At 39.0% G+C, this 24,898-nt stretch overlaps 2 protein-coding genes across 2 annotated transcripts in view; both read right to left on the bottom strand.

Moving 5' to 3' along the window:
- The window catches only part of LOC120632981 (alpha-2-macroglobulin-like), a 64,973-nt gene that overhangs the window by 4,878 nt on the left and 35,197 nt on the right, over positions 1 to 24,898 (bottom strand). The window contains exons 12-26 of the mRNA XM_039902990.1: positions 22,169 to 22,394; positions 21,696 to 21,865; positions 20,380 to 20,526; positions 19,248 to 19,355; positions 18,814 to 19,010; positions 17,533 to 17,615; positions 17,261 to 17,379; positions 16,574 to 16,712; positions 15,948 to 16,072; positions 15,343 to 15,465; positions 13,524 to 13,884; positions 12,563 to 12,720; positions 11,114 to 11,294; positions 10,278 to 10,435; positions 9,049 to 9,166 (exon numbers count right to left, since the gene is read on the bottom strand). Coding sequence (XP_039758924.1) covers positions 9,049 to 9,166; positions 10,278 to 10,435; positions 11,114 to 11,294; positions 12,563 to 12,720; positions 13,524 to 13,884; positions 15,343 to 15,465; positions 15,948 to 16,072; positions 16,574 to 16,712; positions 17,261 to 17,379; positions 17,533 to 17,615; positions 18,814 to 19,010; positions 19,248 to 19,355; positions 20,380 to 20,526; positions 21,696 to 21,865; positions 22,169 to 22,394 — 2,413 coding nt within the window. The remainder of the gene's footprint in view (positions 1 to 9,048; positions 9,167 to 10,277; positions 10,436 to 11,113; positions 11,295 to 12,562; positions 12,721 to 13,523; positions 13,885 to 15,342; positions 15,466 to 15,947; positions 16,073 to 16,573; positions 16,713 to 17,260; positions 17,380 to 17,532; positions 17,616 to 18,813; positions 19,011 to 19,247; positions 19,356 to 20,379; positions 20,527 to 21,695; positions 21,866 to 22,168; positions 22,395 to 24,898) is intronic.
- On the bottom strand, positions 23,452 to 24,579 carry LOC120632982 (3-oxoacyl-[acyl-carrier-protein] reductase FabG-like). Its single transcript, XM_039902992.1, has one exon. The coding sequence runs from the start codon at positions 24,553 to 24,555 to the stop codon at positions 23,767 to 23,769; it is 789 nt and encodes a 262-aa protein (XP_039758926.1). The 5' UTR covers positions 24,556 to 24,579; the 3' UTR covers positions 23,452 to 23,766.

Raw genomic sequence — 24,898 nt, 5'->3', positions numbered from 1 at the left:
CTTCATAGATTGCAATTTGTATCACATGTATATCATTCTAGACGTAAGGTATTGATGACGGTTGGACAGCAGCTGGAGCGTCACTGTGTATTTTGGGATGTAGGCTAACTAATAATAAATGCAATCCAGCACAAATGCGATACGAGTGACGATGACGACCTACCCGGCACAATGGTGAGCGCTGTGAATTTAAGTAGGAGGTCCCAAGTTCGATTCCCGGCAGAGACAATTTGGGAATTGATAATTTCAGAATTTTCCCTGGTTTGGCTGGTTACCACCCTATCGACAAAGACGTGCCGCTAAGCGATTTAGTGTTCCGGTGCGATGTTGCGTAAAAAACCGATATGACTACCGTACTCTCTAACAGGTTAGCCCGCTCTGTCATTCATTGCAGTCAAGGGTTTACCTACTTGTAGTAGAAAATTGGTGAAAGCGCTCAGGCCGCGATTGCCCGAGAGTCACAGGTTCAAATCCTGTCGGTTCCGAAAATTTTTATATGCATTTTAAATTTATAAAATTGTGCATTCAAATTGAGGGATAAATAAATTAATAAATAATGTTGTATAATAATAATATGAAATAACGACAATATATAGATGGCATTTTTATTTTATTAACTATTAAAAAACGGTCATGAAATCATTCCGTATCAAAAAATCCAACAGGAAAAGTATCAATTGGGTCACGTTGAAACGTGGAGCTTAATGAAAACTAGAAACAACAAAAGCGGACGGACGAGTCTCGAGGCCCACAAACGTGTCCTAGATAGCGCTGTCGGAGGAAACAAATGCCTCTCCGGACTTGAAATAACGGGTCGCGAACTCACAAAAATTGCACCGGACTTGCTTTTTTAGGGAACATTTTTATATGCATACTCCATTATTTCTTACCTGCCTTTCAATGTAGAGTAGAGATGTACCTACCGAGTACAAGTTAGCTTACTTAGGTACTTAGCTTTATTATTATTTTATTATTAAACTCTTTATTTGTATACCACAACATTAACATATTTAAAATATAACAAAAACAGAAACATATCGAAAGAAGTAGTAATACAAAAGGCGGCCTTATCGCTTAATAGCGATCTCTGCCTGGCAACCTTAGAATTAGAAAAAAAAAAGAAGAGGAGAATAGACTGCTGGTGGTACAAATATTAAAATACATACATGCGAATAACTACATGCTAATACATAAACTAGTGTACACAAAAAAATTAAAATATAAATAATATAATTAATAAATAAAAATAAACTAATATATATAATAACAACACTTACATATTTAAATACTATAACATACAATAAATCAGTAAGTATATACATACTATTAAAAGTCGTTAACAATATAATGGGCCTTAACTGCTCTTTTAAATATCGCCAGTGATTTGGATCGTCGTATGCTCAATGGAAGCGCATTCGCTTTAGTACTTACATACACAAAAATATAACAAAATTCAAAAAGAAAGTGGACTCTAATAATATTAATATTAGAAGTAAAAAAAACTCGTAGTGCAGTTTACTAGGCTGCATAAAATTTCAAAAAATTCATTTAGGGGTAATTGTATATCATTTTATAAATTACCAGATGAAATCCTTGAGATGTCTCTCAATAAGTTCAAAGTTTATATGAAACGTAAGCTTATAGAAAAATCCCATTATAATATTAAGGATTACATGTATGATAAAAAAGCTTGGGTATGAATTGCTTCTTCATAGCTCAACATTAACTAGACTGTGAGATGGTGATAACAAAAAAAAACCTGGCTAAGTTTGTTGTGGGCCCTTCTTAGACCAGGGCGCGTTTGGAACCCTCCTAACTTTAGTTTTAAGTTAACGAATCCAGTTATCACCCTCACTAACATTAGTGTATATGTTAAATGTATGAATTTGAGCATTCATTTGCTGAATCATAAGTGCCTGTGATAAGTCTACATGAATAAAACATTTTTGTATGTGAATCTGAATTTACTTTATACATATAATATGCATAGTAGTTTTTTTTTTCTTTTATCGCACTACAAGTTAGCGTTTGCTTGTAATCTCAAGTGCTGTTGTAAAGTACCCCCAATCGGTTTCTACGCGACATCGTACCGGAACGCTGAATCGCTTAGCGGCACGTCTTTGTCGGTGGGGTGGTTACTGAGTGGTGGTGGTCGTGCCGCGGTCAAAGCCTTTCACCAGACAAGACCAGAGGAAAATCGGTTGTTGTAAATATTTTGTATATATAATATTTTGGATATAATTATTACTTATCTATGTAATTGAGTAGTATGTAAGTTTATAATAGCATAAATATATATCACATATATCTGTCATAGTATATATAAATTTATGTTGGTATTTGTGTAGTTAATATGTAAATGTAGTATGTAGGTTCATGTAAGTTTATATTACATTTCTTTTTTTTGTTTTTTTTTGTAACTTACTTTATGCACCATCCATTTTCCACTCTTTTATCGGCTTGGTACGCTCAGGTTGCCTTTAAAAGATCACTTTTAGTGATAAGGCCGCCTTTGCACCCTAGCACTAAGTACTATTACTGTTTTCCTTGTATTTTCCTTTTTTTGTTGTGTTGCAATAAAGTTTTTCTATTCTATTCTATATTTTGCAACATAGTTCGTCCGAAGCGTACTACCGTTATGCTTATCTGCCGCCTAGCAGCATTTTTGCAACACTGTGTTCCGGCTTAAACAGCTTGTTTGCCGATGTAATTACGTGCACATTATGTCTCAGGTTAATGGATACAGGGCGTTATGTCGCAGACCATGTGAAGTGCTGTGAAGTGCCATGAGCTTGGTCCGTCAAATATTACTATTAAAAAAAAAACAATTATAAAGAAGTATACAAATGTCGAGTTAGAGATTCATATGCAAAATAAATTCGTAGTACCGATATAAGAAAATTGCACGCCAGACAGTGGCAAACAACTCCCATTTACAACACCAAAAAAAGTTAAAGCAATAAAAATAAATTATTTTCTATTCTAAAGGGTCATGTACGTGTTAACGTATCTGTACGTCGTGTCGACGGTGCAGCTACGAATATTGAAATTTGGGCCTCATATCAAGGAATGAGGGGTCGATTGAACGATTGGTGGTGCAAGGACAGGTCAAAAAAAAGAACAAGAGGGCGGTCACCTACTAGATGGACAGATATTGTGAAAACGTTGACCCAGACAACTACGGTGAAATGCTTCCGACACGCTTCCACCCACTAAAAGTGGAGAAGACTCGCGATCCAATGAAGCCTAACGTCATGAAATTTATCACAGCAGCGACGACGACTCTGTCAAAAGTGCACAACTAAGAACATACGTTTTTACTGTAGTTACGTGTACATGAGCTATGGTGATACGTTCGACCGTAACATAAGGAAGATCTTACTCCAACCATTCATCCTTGGAAGTTGTATATATTGTCAATTTTTGTGAACTTGTTCGTTAACGCGATGCAGGTTCTTTGTGGCGCCAGTCTAGTTTGGTGATGTGGACTACATTACGGGGTGCTGTATTATGGAACTCTGCAGGAGGTGTTCCTTGTATGCCCTGGGAAGTGTTGCTCTGTTTAAAAAGGTTTTAAATGTTCGTCAAATTTTTATTTTAAAAACAACCCTATTGAAACATAAGGAAATGGTTAATGTCCCAAATCATAGCGAAGTTACGAAAAAAAGAGTATACAAAGCAAACTTACCACGACTTAAAACAGCATTTGCCAGACGCTTTTTCCCTTATATTGATGCACATGTCTACAATAGTATTCTTAAATATATATATATATTAAAGACCTAACTGTAAAGAAGGCTAAGGAAAAGTTAACATTTTGGCTCGACACACTTGGATACGATGACACTGAAAAGATATTAAAATTCGTACAGTAAAATTTTATATATTTATTTATCTTACTATTTTATATATGTAGAAATAATATGTATTATGTAACTTACTCTTACCTACTATATAATATACACAGGCTTATTTGTTTATTTTTTCGTTTTTTACCTTATTAATTCCTTTATTTAAAACTGTCACCTTCATCAATTTCTCTTTTCTGGCCGAGCAATCAATTTTGGCAATCTGTTAACTGGGCCCCACGATACAGGTCGCCTAGTGTGGGGTCCACAGGTTATCAATAATAAGAGGCAAATATCAATATAATGTGCATCCAGCTGTGCATTCAGCTTTTACAAGCAATGGTATTTCCCATCTGTTTGGTCCATCAATGCACAAACATCGTGCGCTAGCCCTGCTGTTCTGTGAAGTACTCTACATTAAAATTGGCCGGGAAGTGTATTGCGTTGTAACGGTGGGCGCGGTTTATTTCAGTTATACAGCGGGTACTGGGTCAAGGGCAGCTCGCGGCCTGTTTACTTCCCAGTGTTTGTGTAGCGAGAGATTGCTTTCATTCATTCACTCTCATTCTGTTCGCGAGTAGGTGCTGATTAAAAGTGAAATGCGAAACCCCATGGAAACAAGCACTCAAGTGCCAAACTCAAAACTTCCATATTAAGTAGTTTAATTACCAACCTATACATTTTTGAATATATTTTATGGACGGTTTAATATGTAATCCTTCATCAAATCGGAAATCGGAATCAAAAAAAAAATCGAAATTACGTACGCGACCAACAAGACAGAAGGATGCACTGATATGCCACCCATAGCCTGTAATTTATACCGCAAAAGTACATACATCATGGCGATACGAGTTTTTAACAAGCTGCCAGATAATATAAAATATCTCCCTATCTTCAAATTTAAAACAGTTTTGTTAAATTATTAATAATCTATATATATTTTGTCACTGATTTTATATTGTGGTTATACTTAGATTGTTTTTTTTAATTTTTAATTTTATACTTATTTAATAATATAATTGTACGCCCGGCTGTGGGTATACTGTTTTGAATACTTTTCTAGGCTTTGTCAACTGCCTTTCTATGTGTAAAAAATTTCTATGTGTGTATATTCTATTCTATTCTATTCTATTCATCATTTGACGGCCGACTGGTGCAGTGGGCAGCGACCCTGCTTTCTGAGTCCAAGGGTTCGATCTCCACAACTGGAAAATGGTGTGATGAACATAAATGTTTCAGTGTCTGGGTGTATATCTGCATATTATAAGTATTTATGTATATTATTCATAAAAATATTCATCAGTCATCTTAGTACCCATATCACAAGCTACGCTTACTTTGGGGCTAGATGGCGATGTGTGTATCGTCGTAGTATATTTATTTATCATGTCAACCCATCACCGGCCCACTACAGAGCACGGGTCTTCTCCCACAATGAGAACGGGTTAAGGCCGTGGTCCACCACGCCGGCTCAGTGTGGACTTTACACACGTTTGAAAACAATATGGAGAACTCTTAGGTATGCGCAGTTTTCGTAACGATGTTTTCCTTCACCGTTTGGGTAGTTTATATGAGTTGCATAGTGAAAATCGATTGGTGAAAGGTACATGCCTAGGAATCTTCGTTAATTAGGCGTTATTTACTTAGGTATTGCCTTGACTGTTATTGAAAACGGGCATAAGTATGTAACTTTTTTCCGTAAAAATGTACATCACCCTTTAGATTTGTTTTTTATAGTAATACTAGCTTCTGCCCGCGTCTTCGTCTGCTTGGACTTCAGAATTGGGTCTAAAGCTTCACTAGTTAACAATTATTAATCCTACCACGGGAATTTGAGAGATCGGTATATAAAGTACATGTTCTTTTCCATAGCATAGGCGACATGCATACCAAATTTCAAAGCTGTCTGCCCGCAGCGTTGCTCGAAAACAACTTTCAATACTTAAGAACTACTTAAGGAATCGGAATAAAAGGTAGCCTTTGTTCTTTTCCATGTCAAAGGCTACATGCATGCAAAATTTTATCTAAATCCGTTAAGCCGTTTTTGCGTGATTGAGTAACAAACATTCACTCTTCCACATTTCATCATCATCATCATCATCATCAGACATTGTGCGTCCACTGCTGAACATAGGCCTCTTTCAAGCAGCGCCAACTTTTCCTATTTTCGGCTTTCCTCATCCAGTCGATGCCTGCCACTTTTCGGAGGTCGTCGCTCCATCTAGTAGGGGGGCGTCCGACACTCCGTTTACCGACACGCGGTCTCCACTCGAGAACCTTTCGACTCCAACGTCCATCGGTCCTCCGACAAACGTGACCAGCCCACTGCCACTTTAGTACGCTAACACGAAAGGCTATGTCAGTTACTTTAGTTCTTTGGCGAATCACTTCGTTACGGATCTTATCCCTCAAAGAAATACCAAGCATAGCTCTTTCCATAGCACGCTGAGCGACTTGAAGTTTGTGAATTAGCCTCGCTGTCAGTGTCCACGTTTCGGCACCGTAAGTCATGACCGGCAGGACGCACTGATCGAAAACTTTTGTCTTCAGGCATTGCGGTATGGGTGACGAGAAGACTCGGCGGAGTTTGCCGAACGCTCCCCACATTTATAATAAGTATATATTCGTAGGACATTATTAGGATAATTGACGAAGCAGATGATAAGTAGAAAAGCAACGCTTATGAACAGAGCAAAACTTCACACTTTAAGACGTCCTACAAAGTGCCATCCTGTGGACATCAATAATCAGCACGCAGTGGCGTGCATAGAGGGTATGCAAAGGGTATGCAGATCATATATGCACTCTATGCTGCTATACGTCAGCTGCTTATGCTGTCAGAAAAATTACACAGTTAACAGATGTTGAAACTGCTAGGCTTGTTTATTTTGCACACTTCCATAGTGTAATGTCGTATGGGATCTTGTTATGGGGCAGAGCTGCTGATATAGAAACTATATTTATACTACAGAACAGCTGTGCGATCGATATATAAACTTAGATCACGCGAATCCCTTCGTACCAAATTTAAAGAAATAGGTATACTTACAGTAGCCTCGCAATATATTTATTATTATATTATCTTTATTAAACAAAACATAAGTAATTATAAACAAAAAGTCGATATAAACAGTCGACTAACTAGAAACGGACATAAATAAGTGATATCTGCATATCGTCTGAGAAAAGTTCAGAAATCCTCGTGGGGATGGGTATATGATTTTATAACATGATACCGAAGGTAATATAAGATCTACCTTTACCTAAGTTTAAACAATATATTAAAACACATTTAACAAATCGTGATTACTACACGATTGATGAATTCCTTAATGACAAGGCTGCTTGGAAGCAGGCCACTCCGCTCTCATCTCTCACAAAACAGAAAAATTCTAAAGATTGTTAAACTTTAAAATGATGTTGAAAAAGAGCAATCTGCTGAGTGTCTTGCCGGCTTTTCTCAGTGGAATCTGCTCTTCGAACCGGTGGTAGAGTCACTACAAACAGACTGACTTAACGTTTCAAAAGTGCTTATTAATTAGACCTACTTGAAACAAATGAATTTTGAATTTGAATTTGAATGTATGCACCCCACTGTCAACACGGGCATGTTGAGATACCCACAAGTTTTTCCCATACTGAAAATCGCCAAAGGCCCCTAAAGGAATATCCACTAAAAAAAATAATATTATTTATATATTATTATTACTATTTTTTATATATTTTTTATTATTGTTTTTATAAAATTGATAATTCCTCCAATTATCAATTTCAAGGAATTATCAATTTTATAAATTTAAAATGCATATAAAAAATTTCGGAACCGACAGGATTTGAACCTGCGACTCTCGGGCAATCGCGGTGATTAATAATAATTAATTGGTGAAAGCGCTCAGGCCACGATTGCCAGAGAGTCGCAGGTTCAAATCCTGTCGGTTCCGAAAATTTTTATATGCATTTTAAATTTATAAAAAGAACGATACTAGTTTACTCCGGGACTGACTGAGTACATAGAGAAGTTCAGCTTAAAATGTCCCACTGCATTATCCCCGATGTAGTGGCGGGATAATAAAGGAGCCATTGTGTATGACGGTCCGGAGCGGCGACGCTCAGTGCACGTCAACGTCGTTCACTCTAATGCTCTTTACGCTAATGCATTTTACGTGCGCCCGTCCTTTACCTACATTACATTATAAAATAAAAAAAGATGTTTGTATCAATAAACTGATAAGTTTAACAGTCTGTGGTAGTAAGTGCAAACAGATGGACTTGACGTTTCAAAAGATCACAAAGTAGACAGATTTAAAAGTAAATCAAATGGGTATTTGTTTTACTCATACAAACTGTCTTCCGCTATCTAATACAATATACACCGAACGCGAAGCGTCATCTGTCTGGAAAATTGAGGTATCAAATCCATACTAATATTATAAATGCGAAAGTGTGTCTGTTTGTCCATCAATAACGCAGCAACAAAGCTACAGATTGAGTCCATCAATTTTTGCATAGAGATAGTTTATGGGCCGGAGAGTAACATAGGCTGGGTTTTTATCCCGGAAAAAAGCTGAGTTCCTATGGAAGATACGCTTACGCTCACTCTTGTGCTCGAGCTCGCGCTCACAAGCGCTTGAAATAGTTCACTGTTCAGTATTCATTGTCCTATTCCTCCTGGCTGTTTTTAAAATTACCACGCGGCTTCTAAAAGCCAGTACAAAAATAAATCTGGACTCGGACTGATATCTCCTGCTAACTGGTTCTTCTCGCGTCTGTGCGAGTCGTTGCGTTTTAAACATGCATTTCACTATTTTATTTATCAATATAAAAATCAACATAGTAACATTAAATCAATGCCTTTAGGCACTATGTGCACTTGTAATTGACGTGCACATCAGTCCATGTTTTTGTATGTGTGCTATGTTTAAAAACGTGTAATATGTAATAAACGTGTATTGTGCTCTTAATAAATAAATAAATAAACATTTAGAAAATTTGCGTTAGAGGTAAATTCCTCGAGATAATTTTACTTCATCGGATAACCATTTTGTAAGAATTATGGCTAGAAATGACATAAATATTTTGATACTTAGCAATAAGACCGCCTTTGAACACCAACGTTTCTAAAATATTCCATATAAAATTTCTTTCGTCTCGAATGATGATCTAGGAGTTGATGAAAAGTAAGATGAGAAATACTTACAAGTGTCATTTCGTTGCAGATGGGAGTATAGTGCTGCGGCGTCAGCCCCGAAGCCTCCTGGAAGGCCTACCTCCAGTAGTGCCATTTCGGGGAACGGCCCCACCCATAATACGCACACCTGTGTAAGATAATGATTTCGTTTTAAAACCTTTAGTCGAAAAGTGTGTTTTTTTTAAAGCTTTATTGCACACACGCATTATATACAAAGTAAACACATATACAGTAGAAACTTAGAAAAGAAAATAGAGCGTGCAAAGGCGGTCTTATCACCAAAGCGATCTCTTCCAGACAACCTTTGACGTTAGGAAAGACGAAGGAACGGGTTCGTGCAGCAATTAAAATATGTATGAAAAAAATTGTATATGTGTGAAACACATAAAAATGTCATGAATGGCCAAAGGCGTACTTAACAGCAATTCAGAGTTTCTAGGTCAGATCGGACACCTCTATGAAACATTAGGTATATCGGCTGTTTACTACAGCGTAGTGTGTAGTGCAAACAACCGCTAATGATTCTGCTTTATAGGTAATTCAAGATGTAAAATTAAATATGACCATTGGCGGTCAATGGCGATTCCATACATTTGCAACAATTCCTTGTAACTTAACTTGCAGTTTCGTTTATTTTTTTATTTTTCATTTTATTTAATTATTATTTTTTTAATTGGAAAACCAACAGTTGCAATTACTAAATAGTTAACAAATTGGTTGACATAAAACTAGTAAAAGGTTTCCACAGATAAGTTTTATATAAAAATTAAGTTTACCTAGCATGCGACAGTTTATCTGATAGGTTGCGACGTACACTATTCATGTCACCATAAAACAATTCAATTTTAATCATATTATCACGTGTTAGTGTTAGTTGATTAGTAATTAGAACACCTGATGACTCTTGTAAGACTTTAATCAACTCTTCAAGGTTCCAGAACACACTTCCGATCGCAGGACAATCGTAGTCGTATCGAGAGGTAACAATTATTTTGCTTGAAGTTACAATAATTGATTCCGCTCTCAGACAGCCAAATTAAACTGAATTTTCTCGTATTCGATTTTCGTTTTTTTTTCCGGAACATTTCGGGTTTTCCCGATCTGAGGTATCTCCCTATATTAGAGATGTAGTATTAAATTCGCGATTATGAACTTTAAGCTACTACCAACAAGGTTCATTGTAGCAATATATTTTCTTGTGACTAGAACATGTTCACGCAAAACGAAGATTCCTTTACCTCAACAGTAGCTGCGCAGAAGCACACGGTGTTGTTGTCACAGTTGAAGGGCCCGTCGGTCTGTACGTCCACTTGGACTGAGAGGGTGTCGGGTGGTGCCGTGTCCGATGTCAGGGTGTTGTAGGAGCGAGTGGCTTGGACCAGTGCACATCCAATTCCTGAACAGATTAGAATAGGTGCATCACTTAAGCAGCAGAAAGAGTTAGCAATATGGTTTAGTCAGTGGCGTGCATAGAGGGTATGCACAGGGTTATAAAACACAACGAGTTATAAAAAACTTAAGGACAGGCATTGTTAGTGTTATAAAAAGCCTACCCTTAAGTATTTATAACTCATACTGGAGATTTTCTTAATTTTATATCATTTGCATACCCTGTGCATACCCTCTATGCACGCCACTGGGGTAAGGTTATTGTTCAGTGTTCCATCGATGGCAGGGGCGATTTGGGAATATATAATTTCTTAATCTGGTATTATGTTTCGCCGTGCCGCTAAGCGATTTAGTGTTCCGGTGACTATCATCTTAGACTGCATCATAATTTACCACCAGGTGAGATTGCAGTCTAGGTCTAACTTGTAGTGGAATTAAAAAAAAAACACTTACCAACCTGGAACTTGCAGAAGTTAGATTGAACTTAACTTCTGCAGTGACGGCAGATAAGAACAACAGAAGTCACCACCCTTCTTCTCGTCGATATCTTACGAAGGAATATAACGGAGAGTGGGCAGCAGCGTCCTCTGTGCTACTACTACATCTACTGCGATTACCAACCCGCCTGCCCAGCGTGGTGATTATGGGTAAACCCTCCAAGCCTTTATCCCAGTAGTGGACTTACCATCAACAGTGATTTCCAGTTGATCCGTCACAGGAAGCTTCGCGAGTTCCGGAAGTTTGACAGCTGTGCTGAGGTGAAGCTGCTTCCGGTGAGGCCCGCTTTGGATGGTGACCGTCACATTGCTGACCGGTGGTAGGAGGGCGGTCCAACGTGATAGCCCCTCGAGGGCAACTAAAGTGTCCTGAGGTATACAGCGTTTAATAATAAATAGTAGAAAGCTCTGGCCTTGTAGTGCCTATCATTAAAAGTAACAACTTTTGTTCTACGACTTTCAACATTTGGTATTAATTTTGTTCATACGGAAAAATTAAAAGCGGTGATAGCCCATTGGGTAGGAGCTAGACTTCACTTTCGGGGGGCCGAGTTCGAATCCCAGCACAAAAACTCTAACTTAGTTATGTGCGTTTTAAGTTATTAAAATTCCACTTGCTTCAACGCTGAAGGAAAACATCGTGAGGAAACTTGCATGTTCTCAAAGGTGTGTGGAGTCCACCAATCCGCACTAGACCAGCGTGGTGGTCTACGGCCTTAACCTCTCCTCATTGTGGAAGAAGACCCGTGCTCTGTAGCGGGCCGGTAATGAGTTTATTTGAAAAATAATGTCATTTCTGTAATGTGACATTACACTGTGAAACCAAATACATGTGATTGGATAACGCCGTGTAGTCGGGTCAGTGACCGCACAAAGAGTCGTGGTTCGCGCGCTGATGTGAACGTTACATTACAGAGTAGTAACAAGTAGAGTATCTGAGTAAAATATTGAATATTTAATATTTCACAAACCATCGAGTAAAAGAACAGTCGTAGAACGAAAGTTGTTAGTTTTAATGTAAACAACTAAAAGCTGAGAGTTTTTCGATTTTTTATTTAACCTTTAACCAAAAATAGTTTTTTATTAAGACCGAAGTAACAGGACTGCATAAGAAGGTAAGTTGATAGGTAGGCTGGACTCAGTTATACCGCAATCTGCTTTTATAGGCCAGAACCCATTTCAATTTCCAGGCAGTCAGGAAGTTTGTCTATTTGTGTACACTACTTTATGTATTAGTATGTAGTTATTCGCATGTATGTATTTTCAATATTTTCTTTTCTTTTTCTTCCGAATTATCTTTATTCAAGTAGGCCCATAGGTGGCACTTTTGATGCGTACATAAGAATTACACGGTAGTGAGATGATGGCGATAACCACATTCGTAAACTAAAAACTAAAGCTACGAGGGTTCCAAACGCGTCTGGTCTAAGAAGGTGCCCACAACAAACTTAGCGGGGTGTTTTTTTTTGTTATCACCATCTCACAATGTCATTTAAAATTATTAGAAGAGCGACCTGGTTAGAGCAATAATTCACAACCAAGCTTTTTTATCGATTACGTAGTCCTTTATATTATAATAGGTATATAATAATATAGGTCTCAAAAAGCTTTCCACGTATCTACTTCGTGGTACTTACCTGTGTGGAAATAAACCCGCCAGCCGCATTCCTGTGCATCGACAGCCACCGAGCGGCGCCCACCACGTCGGCCGCGCAGTTTTCCCGCAGGGCTAGCGGGCACTCTGCCAGCGCTAGTAGAGCGTAGCCCGTCGCTTCTACTGATGTGGCCAAGTTACCTGGTGATAAGTATAATGTTTCATCATCATCATCATCGGTCCATCGCCGATCCACAATACCGCACGAATACTCTCAGTATGAGAACGGTTTAGGCCGTAGTTCACCACACTGGCCAAGTGTGGATTGGTAGATTTCATCACGCTATAAAAGTCCCACTGCTGGGTCCTGGCCTCCTATATTATAGGGGAAAGGATTTTTGATCACAGACCCACCACACTACTTCCCAGCCGGTTGGTGGGCTACTTATATAGATGTTTTGAAGTACCGTAAATGGCATTGGGTTTCGCATAATGTGCTTTTGTCAAAACAGTCCTAATCAAACCAGTTTAACTTTTAAACGTAATTGCAATAATGTATAAGTTAAAAATTAAAAATAACCTCCGACTTTCAATATAGTGTACATTATTATACGAGTCGTTTTTGCGTCGGAGGTTAAAAACAAGCTTTATTAAACTTACCATTTTATATAGCATTCTATATGTATTTTTATAATTTTTATTAGTGTTTTTACTTACAATTGGAGGAATTATCAATTTTATATATTTAAAATGCATATAAAAATTTTCGGAACCGACAGGATTTGAACCTGCGACTCTCGGGCAGTCGAGAATCTCTTTCACCAAATAAGCTACGGCTCTCCTGCCGTCGATGCCAAAATTAGTATATGGCTTTCACATCAGTCTTATAGCGACTGTGGCGTCATCTAGTAGGATTTAATTCTATATGTATATTATTTTTTGTTTTTTTATTTCTTGCTTTCACTTTTAATTTGTGCAATAAAGACTGTATTGATCTATCTTACCAGTTTCCCACCAAACGTAATCCCCAGTTCTCCTGGCCATCCTGAGTAGTTCCACCAGTCCCTTCAACTCCTCATCCTGTTGCAGCCCCGCGCCACTCCCGTCCCGCAGGAGCGCCCCATGGTCACGGCTCAGCTCAACCTCATACCTCCGCAACCTCATGAGGGCATATGAGATAATGGAGTGGGCGTACACTCTTAAAGGGTTGGTTTTGGATTTGGACTTTGAGGGTGGTAAAGCTCGCAGGCAAGAGAGCGTGTTTTTAACAAGTTTTGAAGGCAGGGGTGAGGTTTCTAGGAGGGATGTTATGACGTATGCTGTTAGCGCTACGCTCGATATTTCGCCGTCTTCGTTGAGTCCTCCCTGGAGAGTAAAATTAGTACGGTTGTAAATCTTCAAACTTATTTTTCAACTACGCGGGAGATGTTATGGAGCACAAGTGTGTGCGCAAACACAGGTGCACTCTTATAGTCCGATGGGACGGCAGCTCCGACAGGACCGGAGAGAGATCTTGATACTCTCGGGCAATCGCGAGACCTTCCTGGGATTCGCACCCAGGACTTCATGATGTGTAATGCGAACATGCTTGTAGACCACCGAGGCAGCGATGTTTCACCTAAGAATTATACTATTTCGAGTATGAGAGGTATCTTTGTGCATAATTTTCTTAGCACCGGCTGTTCTGATATGCCGTACGTAGGCAATAAACTAAGAACTAAAAACATTCAGCTATTAGCAGCAGTGCATTATGCCCAAAAACAGTCTCACTTCACACACGCAATGTTGCTGGCTCACAAACTTTTTCTCATTTTATAGTAAAGAAGAAGTAAGTATATGATGTTATATTCTGGTTGTTCTCTCATATCATTTTTCATTAATAATGAAAATAGCTGACTATGAGTACAAGTTTTGTCAATAAGTGTTTAATCACCAATCGGTATCAGTATTTTACAAGATATACGGAGTGTGTTCAGGAACTGTAATTTAATGTATGTTCACAAAAATGTATCAAAATTTAAAAGAAAAATTGACTGCAATAATTTGAACGAATTTCAATTATTGAAATAAACTTTCAGTGCAGTACACTAGACTACACAAAATAAGCAATTCATTTGAAGGAAATTGTATACAATTTTACAACAAATTACCGGTTGATATCTTGGGGATGTCACTAAAGAAGTTCAAATTTTGTATTAAGCGAAAGCTTATAAAAAAGTCCTATTATAGTATAAAGGATTACGTAAACGATAAAAAAGCTTGGGTGTAAACAATTGCTCTAACCAGGTTGCTTCTTAAATATTTTCTAATGACAATGTGAGATGGTGATAACAAAAAGAACACCCGGCTAAGTTTGTTGTGGGCTTCTTCTTAGACCAGGGCGCGATCGGAACCCTCGTAGCTTTAGTTTTAAGTTTACGATTGTAGTTATCGCCATCACTACTCACTGCTATGTACACATATTGTATATAATAACGCATCAAAAGTGCCATCTATGTGCCTATTTGAATAAAGAAATATTTGACTTTGAACTATTTTATTTAGTTCCTTCTTCACCTTTCTACCATCGAACTGCAAGGCATTACGATGCCTGCACCATTACGTAGTTGATGGCCCTTGGACTCGTATAAAGCGTTTTGCTTTCCCCGTTCCTTATTCGCACCGCAAAGATCTGGAACGCCCTTCCGTCTTGTTAAATACCTATAATATGGGTTCCTTCAAATCAGGAGTGAAAAGGCTCGCTCCACCTTAGGCCGCATTATCACTTATTTTCGGGTGTGATAACGGTCAAGCGCTAGTCTATAGATTTATAAAAAAAAAAACCTTTAGTTCATGATGAAACACATGGCCCTGATTCCTGAAGCAGCCATTTTCCATTTGCTGGGCCCTCAGCCATTGCTCTGCACGATGTATCGCCGGGGGGTACGGGGCGTCGCCAGATATGGTCTGAAAGATACAATTATTATGCACCCATTTTGTTTTATAATATCATCATCTCTATCGGACCACTACAGAGTACGTGTCTCCCCTCAGAAAGTTTCTGTTTTGACCGTACACTGCTGTCCACTGCCGTTCATTGGTAAACCTTACACATCTTCAAAAAAACTTTCATGCCTGAGAGCTGGACCATTGTGGACAGCTCTCAGGCATAAAAGGACGGGAGAACATTATGGACAATCAAGGCAATATAGGGGGTAGCGGATCTCCTATACTGGATTTTTTTTAAACATAAAAGAAACCATACTTTATTAATATGACATGTGGTAATCTTAAGAATAAAAGCGAGTGAAGAAGTTTTCGGACACGAAAAATTTATTAACATCGTGTCCCAAAAATTGGTCCTTACGTCTGGTGACCCAAGAGCTGGCGCTTCTGATTATTTAATAAATCACTAGGCTATCGCCGCTTCTGATGACAAATCCCCTTACCCGGTAAGCCTTCCGCAAGTAGCGTACACAGAAAGCTGTCAGCCACGTGGAAGAGGACGGGTCAGCCACTCCGAACGCGCTGAACCCGCCGGTAGGATGGACATATTGAAGTTGTCGGGTAAACCCTGGAAAATCATCATCGTCATAAGTAACCCATTCCTGGCTCACTAAAGACACGGTTATCCTCCCAGATTGAGAAGGGATAACTTGTAGTGTCTCTTTGGTCGAGTGCGGATTGGTAATCTTCACACACTAACACATCTGGCGATTTGAGACGAGAACTGTGCCGGGAAGGTAATTTTTGGTCTGGTCTGGTGGGAACTCGTAACTGCTAGTTAGCATCCCACCGCTTGTGTTCCAAGTTTCCTAAAATACACTTAGCTTCTAGCAGTAATTACGAGCGTGCATAGGCTGGCGTCATCTTCCATAAATATGGTTGTATTGAAGGTTTGGTAAAAAAAAAAAAAAAAGTATGCAGTGAAAAATAAATTAATTTGCTATTCTCCGCGAATATATACAGGAGAATCTGTATGTCGTAATTTATAATTTCTTCAATATTTATACTGCACACCAAACAGAAAAGTGTAGAGAAAAACCATGGAAAAAAATAACGTTTGTACTATTACCTCTAGCAACATGGTCCTTTGCAATAATAGCTGCTGTAGATGTTGGCTCTAGGAAGGTCAGAGCTAAGAGATTGGTTGCTAGACGAGCCATGTTCTGTTCACCACAGCCTCTTGGAAGCTGAACTAGTGCGTCGGCATCCTAGAGTAGGAATTTTAACGGAATATTAGTATTTAAAAATAACAGAATAATAGTGTTTGCATCCCACTTCTGATTTTGACATAAAAAACAGTACAATCGGTAAAATATATCTTTAGGTAAAACCACTTTGTTTCTTTGCATATTATATTAGGCTGTTTGTAGTTTCAATGGCGCATCTACGTCGTAAAGTATCAAATAGAATTAAATTACTGTTGTATTCTGTTATATTAAATCAAAGGAGAATTCATCTCTTATAAGAAATCAATTGTTGCATCCCACTTCTGATGTTCACAGTCCCTATGGTAGATTGCTTTTATACCACCCTTTGGATTACCAAAATATTTTTATTAGTTAATATTTGTTATTTTTCTTCAAAGTTTCATGAGACATCATCATCAGGTTGTAATTAACTTATTTGAGAAAGAAAATATATCTGCGACCGGTTAAAATGTGAAAAAGAAAAAATACATTAAAAAAACCTGACTGATTTATTATCATAATATTTATCTTAAATGTTATGAAGACAGACAATAGAAATTTATACTCACAGCTAATAAAGGTGCGATGGTATTCCCAGCGACCCAAACGGTCAGTGATTCAGTTCCCGGCACCACATTTACTTGAGACCATTTCCACAGCACTGTCTCATTTTTCATCCTTAAACTATCTGTCAACCAGAAATAAAACCATTTAACTACATTACACCAATCCCTAAAAGCCTTTTAGAATTTTGTAAAAAAATAATGTATAGCTTCTATACACCACATGTGTTCTCGAATGAGAAGGACTTTCTTAAAGACATCATTAGCTTGTTTCTGACCTTGGGCACATATCATCGCAGACTTGTGTTCCTGTGTGGGCACGCCTTCAGGGTCTACGTCGATGCGGAGAACCACTTCGTCGCTGGAAAATATAGTTATTTTATTCAAATTGCTAATTTATATTTTGTTCATAGAGTACACTTTCTCGATTTGACGATCATACTGACCACCTAAACGTTATATAAATCGGTTATAATCAGTAACACTACCCAGTATTACTGTGTTAAAAAAAAGCTAGTTTTTAGCTTTCAAAGTGATAGTAAACCATGCTTGTTTCTGTCGCCAAGCAGCATTGTTGCAATGCTGTGTTTCGATCACAAGGGCCGTGATTGCTTGTGTAAATACAGGCAGAAGAGGCTGTACACCTACGCTTCAGGTTGGTGGACACTGGTCACAGGGTACATCGTGTCCTTGCATGCGTTGCGAAGTTTAATTTCAGTTTATAGGCGATGGTTTTCCACTTATAATCAGGTGGACAGTTATTTAACTCTTTATTTGTACACCACTATGAAGTTAAGAAAAAAAAAAATTGAAATACAAAGACAGAAGTAGAATACAAAAGGCGGCCTTATCGCTTAGTACCGATCTCTGCCAGGCAACCTTTGGATTAGGACAATCTGCTTGGTCTGCCAATTATAATTTTAAAAGTACGAAGCACTTTTTTTTTTGTGGTGCTGATACAACAAGAACTACAAGAGAAATGAAATAAAAGTCAGAATTCTACTATTTCACACTGTTACTCAGAATAAGCCTGGTAAATGAATTTCTTGTACGCGCAAGTTTAATAAATAGCCATAATTTTTTTCTTTCTCTAGTCTCACCCTAGATACTTATATTTTGATTGATGCAGAATATACCTAGATTAAATTTTCTTTTGGAAGCCTTAATATTATGATGTCTTTCGGGGCTTTTGACTCTGAAATAACATTCCGAACGTTACGCGAGTAACTATCGTAGTTATACATCCATAATTGTCAGTGTATACAAACTTGAAAGCGGCTACACTTTCGGGGGATCGAGTTAGAATCCTAGAACGCACTTCTAACTCTAGCTTAGATGCGGTTTAAGCAATCAGAAATTCACTTGCGCCAAAGGTGAAGGACATCTTTGTGAGGAAACCTGCATGCCTGAGAGTTCCTCATAATATTCTCAAAAGGATTGTGGAGTCCAATCCCCACTAGGCTAGCGTGGTGGACCACGGCCTAAAACCCTTCTCATTGAGACCCGTCCTCGGTAGTTAGCCGTTACTGGGTTGTATGATGACATTGATGATGACACACCTGACACCCTTCCCAAAAGTGTGGTTGGTACATCGCTGATCTCTTGCTGTAGAAGCCTTGATCCGTAGCCTTGCACCGCCATTTTGTTTAGCAGTCACTTCCAATCGTCTTGCGACGGACGATCTTGGTTGGATGCAGATAGTTTCAACATTCGTTGGGCCGCTTAAGTGACTGTCCATTGATGTTTGTATTTTAATCTAGAAAAATACTTTTAGATTAGGAACCTCTTTAGTTGAAGATGTTTTAAAACCAAGAGCGCCGGACCAGAAAACTTTTAGATTAACTTATAAATTTTTTAAATTATAAAATTTACATTGTGGTATGCCATATAACATCATTTGTGATAAAGGAACACATTTCGTTTTTAAAGCAAAAATATAAAATAGATGGTCATTGGTTAAAAGGCTTTTTAATCGAGGAATCGATATACTCACGCTAATCACTTGATAAAGATAATTGAAGATTCGATAAGGCACAATAGCTGTGTCACCTCTCCTCAAACGCTTCGGGTTATCCGCATGGATGAAGAACTCGCGGAATACCTGGCAAATTACAATGGAAAAGGTTTATTCATAGTTATTATCATTACTTCAAACGATTGACGTGCATTGCTGAACAAAGATCTTTTGTAGGGAGTTCAAAAATCCACGGTTCGGGGCCACTTGTTTCCTGCGGCTCCCAGAGACTTATTTTATGTCTCTATCTATCTGTTTCGAGGTCGAAAAACGCTGCGTTTTCCGGTGCGTGGTCGCCATTCCAGCATCTTGGGACCCCAAAGTCCATCACCTGAGCTGTGTGCCTGTGCCCCGCACATTAACACTTCAGATTCGCGACTCGTTAGTAACTCAGTTTATTAATAATGAAAATAATCTACTCGTAAATACGTAACTATTCTTTTTACGGCAGTTTAATCATTCAACAAAAGTTCTGAGTTTAACCACCCACCATTATTTTAGTGCCATTAAATTAAAAGCTTACGGGTATCCCTTAGGCAAGCGGACAACTGTCGACACGGTCTATCAGGCATGATATTCTTGCTAGTACTGGCGGTATGAGCAAACGTATGCTATTCTCAAAGAAAACTTTTGATTCGCCATATAAACGAATAAGTGTTTTTCCACTGGCAGAATTTGAACCCGCAATTCTCCAGCTCCATTGTAGCAGGAGTGCTTTATGGGGCTTATACTTAAATTTAGATCTGAACCAGCTTAAGCTTTTCTACAACTTTTATATTGATAAATTACAACATTATAATGTGTGCAAAAGTATCGTTTCACAATATTTAAAAGAACCATCGAACTGTGCATGTATTTAAAAGTTTTGTTGTACTTTACACATAACTACATAACCTTAGGAACTCTATATATATATATATACATATATTATTTTTGTTTCAACTTTCATTTTACGAGTATCTTAACTTTTTGTTTAATTTAATTCCAAGTTGTGTACACATACTTTGGGTTGTATCTTAGAGCAAAACATGTTATTACTTATATTTAGATCTACCTTTAGTTATTACCTGTTGTGTGTACTTAATAACAATAAACAATTAATAACACAAACCTGCAAAACAGCGGGCTGGGACACTGCAACGCCGGTTTTAGAGAGGCAGAACGCCGAGGCCTCGAACCTGCTGATAGAGTCAGGTGCGCGTGCGGAGACCGCCACTGAGCCATTGGCACCCACGGCTGCCAACCGCCACAGCCATGACTAAAAAGATCCAGAAGTTGCGTATTAATAACTTTGACTTTTAACTGTTTATCACCATCATTAAGAACGATGCCCAGCGTGTCGCGTGGTGATGTTCATGCCCTTTATTAGTTCAGAAAGTATAGGTATAGTTAAATGTCGTATAGTATGCCGTGTGGTGACGGCAGATCAGAATACAGTTGTCAACCCCCCCCCCCCCCCCTCTTCTTCTCGCGAGTGTCGTACGAGGCGACTAAGGGAATATAAGGAGAGCGGGCAGCAGCGTCCTCTATGCTATTGCTACCATCTTCTGCGATCACCAATTCGATTACCCAGGTTAATGGGAAAACCGCCCCTTAGGAGAAGTCCTTATTGGTTTCTACGCGGTAACATACTGGAATAATAAATAATGATAAACCGCTTGCTTGGTAGGTAACTAGCAACGGTCAAGACCACCCACCAGTCCAAACAAGAAGGAATTCAGAAATTATAAACTCCTAAATTACCTCTGGCGGAATACAAAATCACTACATATAGCGCTCACCACTACGCCAGGGTTTTTTGATTGTGTAGCTGATGAAGTCTAATGATTTTAACAGCGTAACGCGGGCTTGTTGGCTTGTCTTGGAATGAGGCTCTGCCAGGAAGAGTTTGAACCTTGGGGCTCGAAGAGGCGAAGGGATTGTCGGCCTGAGCCCGCCTCATGTGGAGCCGAACTCGGCTCAGAAGACGTTTGGAGTGAAAGAAATAAGTATACTATGATATAATACCCACAGCGCCATCTAGCCCCAAAAGCTTATGTTAGAATATTTTTATGAGTAATATACATATAAAAATCCAGCACTGAAAAACATTAATGTTCATTACACAATCATTTTCCAGTTGTGTGAATCGAACCCACGGCCTTGGACTCGGAAAGGGTTACGGATGGTGATTAATTCGCACGCCTCCGAGGCCGTGGTGTGAGCCCACGCCCGGATGACGTCAGAATTCGGGGACCTCGTTTTCGCCGTCGAAGACGCTGTGCAAAGGTTGATTGTGTGTCCTGATCGGGAGCATTGTCAGTAATCTGGGTCGTGAAGGATAAATTTAGGCCTCTTCTTTTTGAGACTGGCGCTAAGGTTGGGTGAGGCCGCCAGGGAGGTAGTGATAAGATGTAACCGTTGTTCCTGATAATTCCACGCGATTACCTCTGAGAAGTCACTCCTTGGTGGACTGCTGTCATCAGCCATCAATCGAGCGGGAGCGGCATTGCAGGAAGCGTGTGGACTCCCTCCTCCCAGGATCCGAACTCCTGCTGATGCAAGCCAGGTGCTCATCAGCTCTATGCTCGACGAGGGTAGGTCAGGATTGTCTGATGCTGAAAAAAGCGAAATTCTTCTCATATTTATCTCTCTCTCTCTCTCTCATGGTTATATACACACCAAGCGCTTAAAACCTAGTGGGCAGGAACTCCGACTGCAATTTCGGGGGAGCGAGTTCCTATCCCAGCACGCTATACGTTATTTCTTTGTGTCACAACGGCGTGCATTAGTGGTTTTAGAGCGTAAGAAACAATGTTGTTTAAAAATAAAATGACAACTATTACAAAATGTTTTGTTAAAATTCGAGTGCTCGGAGTCCCGTTTGCGGCGACAAGGTAACGTGTTCACAAAAGTCATACTCAAGAAACATTCCCCGGCCGCGTCATGCTCAGTCAAGTTCCGGTGCCCATCTATCAGGCTCCGGAGTCCACTCATCATCAGGTTTCTGACACTTTCGGGAGGCTGGATCCATTTTGATGCCGTGTCTAACACGGTAAGTGCGCACAGTGCAGGGCCGGGTGTAGAGAGTTGTATGGTGGCCACTGTGCCGGGAAGTGTTTGCCGGGCTGTCCATGCAGCTTCCACCTTTATGTAAGAAGAAGGAACTGTTAAACGATTTCATAGTTGATGACATTAAGGGTAACTTAAACGAGAAAAGCTCGGTACTTCATACCTTTTACTTTTATTTTACTACAAGTAAGCCCTTGACTGCAATCTCTCCTGGTGGTAAGTAATGATGCAGTCTAAGATGATAGTGGGCTAACCTGTTAGGGAGTATGGTAGTTATACCCCTAATAGGTTTTTAGGTGACATGGCACCGAAACACTAAATCGCTTAGCGGCACGTCTTTGTCGGTAGGGTGGTGGGCACGGCCAAAGCCAGACTAGACCAATCCAGATAAAATTCAGAAATTACAAAGTCACAAATTGCCTCCGTCGAGAATCGAACCTGGGACCTCCTACTCAATTTCACAGCGTTCACTGTTGTGCCAGGGGGGTCTCCAAAATAAATAAGCTAAATATTAATTGACTACTATTAATTGACACTGATGGTTATAGAAAAAAAAAACTCGGATAAGATTGTTGAGGGCTCTTCTGAGACCAGGGCGCGTTGGGAAGCTTTAGGTCTAAGTTAACGAACGTAGTTATCACCATCACATCACAAGTATGTAAATAAATATGACGCTTAATAAAGGATTTGAATTTTGTATTTAAATTTGATTTTAAGGTACTTTATACGTTGAGATCTTTTTTAACGAAATTTTTGGCCGAGACCAATTTGGGAGTTTTAATCTACAATCTTTCACTCCCTGTTTCAATCATTCGTTTGTTGTGGGTGTGATGTGCAAAAATCCTTTGTTTTTAACTACGGTTTTTTAACTCCCAGTGGCGTGCATAGAGGGTAAACACAGGGTACGCAGATGATATAAAATGAAGAAAATCTCCAGTACGAGTTATACAAACTTAAGGGTATGCTTTTTATAACTCTCACAATGCCTCCTTAAGTTTTTTATATCTCGGACTGGAGTATGCACGTCACTGTTAACTTTAAAGTTCTGTTCACTTTAAAGTCCTACTGGTTTTAAATGTAGCGTAGTACCACCAGTAGCGTTTTTTAGGTTTGAAAAGAAAATAATAATCCATAAAGTTGAAAAAATGTATTATAAATCAGAAGAAATACAAGATTTTCAGTGTAAGCATCTGATATAACAGTGACATAATTTCCGACTGATGCAAAACTGAAGATGCAATTTACGATAAGTTATTTCTGAAGGCTTTTTTAAAAACACATCATCATTAAAACTACATAAAAACACAATCATTATTCTCTAATTATTTAATAGTAAATGTGCTAAATAACATGCATGCCTTGAATGGAGTACAACACTCCACTTAAATAATATTGTGAAACACGCCAATGTGCAATTTGTGAACTAACTGTAATTTTTTTTTACAATTTAACCGCGTTTTATCAAAAGACCGTTATCACTCAGGAAGTTTGAGCCAGTTATACCCTTGGATTTGTCACTGGCCACGAATAGGATCAACTCAGCAATTTCCGACGGATCCGAAATCCTCTGGAGAGCATTTTTCGTCTTGACAAGTTCCCAATCAGCGTTAATTTTGGCGTTTGTTAAGAATTCCGTCTGCGTTGGTCCAGGACTTATGGTGTTTACCCTAATACCGTGAGGAGCTAACTCAGCAGCCGCACATGAACCGAAATGCGTCACAGCAGCTTTGGATATGTAGTAATTTATAGTTCCCGGAAAAGTCGGAGCCATTAACGCTGACACACTGGATATATTTATGATATTCCCTTTAGTTTTCGCTAAGTGAGGCGCGGCTACGCTTGTCATGTGAACGAGGGCTCGAACGTTTGTGTCCATGACGACATCGTAAGCTTTCATCATTTCGTCAGTTTCCAGAAGGTGTCCGGGTGCTGAGAGTCCGGCGTTGTTTATCAGGATGTCCAGTTGGCCGAACTTCTTGATGGTTTGGTCCATGATACGCTTTACATCGTCGTCGTTTCTTACATCTCCGATTAATACTAGGGGATTCTTGCACTTAGCCGCGACTGCCTTTAAATTGGTTTCATTCCGTCCTACGGTAACAACTTTAGCTCCCGCTGCACTGAAAGCTACAGACACAGCCGCGCCGATACCAGAACTGGCACCCGTCACTAGAACAACTTTGTTCTTGAAATTCATCATGTTAGCTGACTTTTCACAACGACAAATGGAAAACATTTAATACGTGCTTACACCGTACGATACTAGACAATACTAGTGCATATAATACTAAAACCATACGTTATATTGGAAAATTGTCTAGGTTTACGATATCGCTAAATAAAATCTTATTTGTAGTATGATAAAGCGCAAAATCGGTTAGCGCATAACTTATGTATCGTCTGGAGTATCATTTATATCAAGTGTTTTGTTTATTAGATATGTGTTAAACTAGATTACACCTATGTATGCTTAGGGTTGACTTTATTGCATGAGGAAGTTGTTTTATAAGTAGGCCGACGTAATCTGTATAGAAGAATGTTCTTGGCCCGATATCCAATTTGGAAAAACCTAATTCCTG

This window comes from Pararge aegeria, chromosome 21, assembly GCF_905163445.1.
Source record: "Pararge aegeria chromosome 21, ilParAegt1.1, whole genome shotgun sequence".
NCBI lineage: Eukaryota > Metazoa > Arthropoda > Insecta > Lepidoptera > Nymphalidae > Pararge > Pararge aegeria.
The sequence above is the reverse complement of the archived record's forward strand: the minus strand, read 5'-3'. Positions and strand labels throughout refer to the sequence as shown.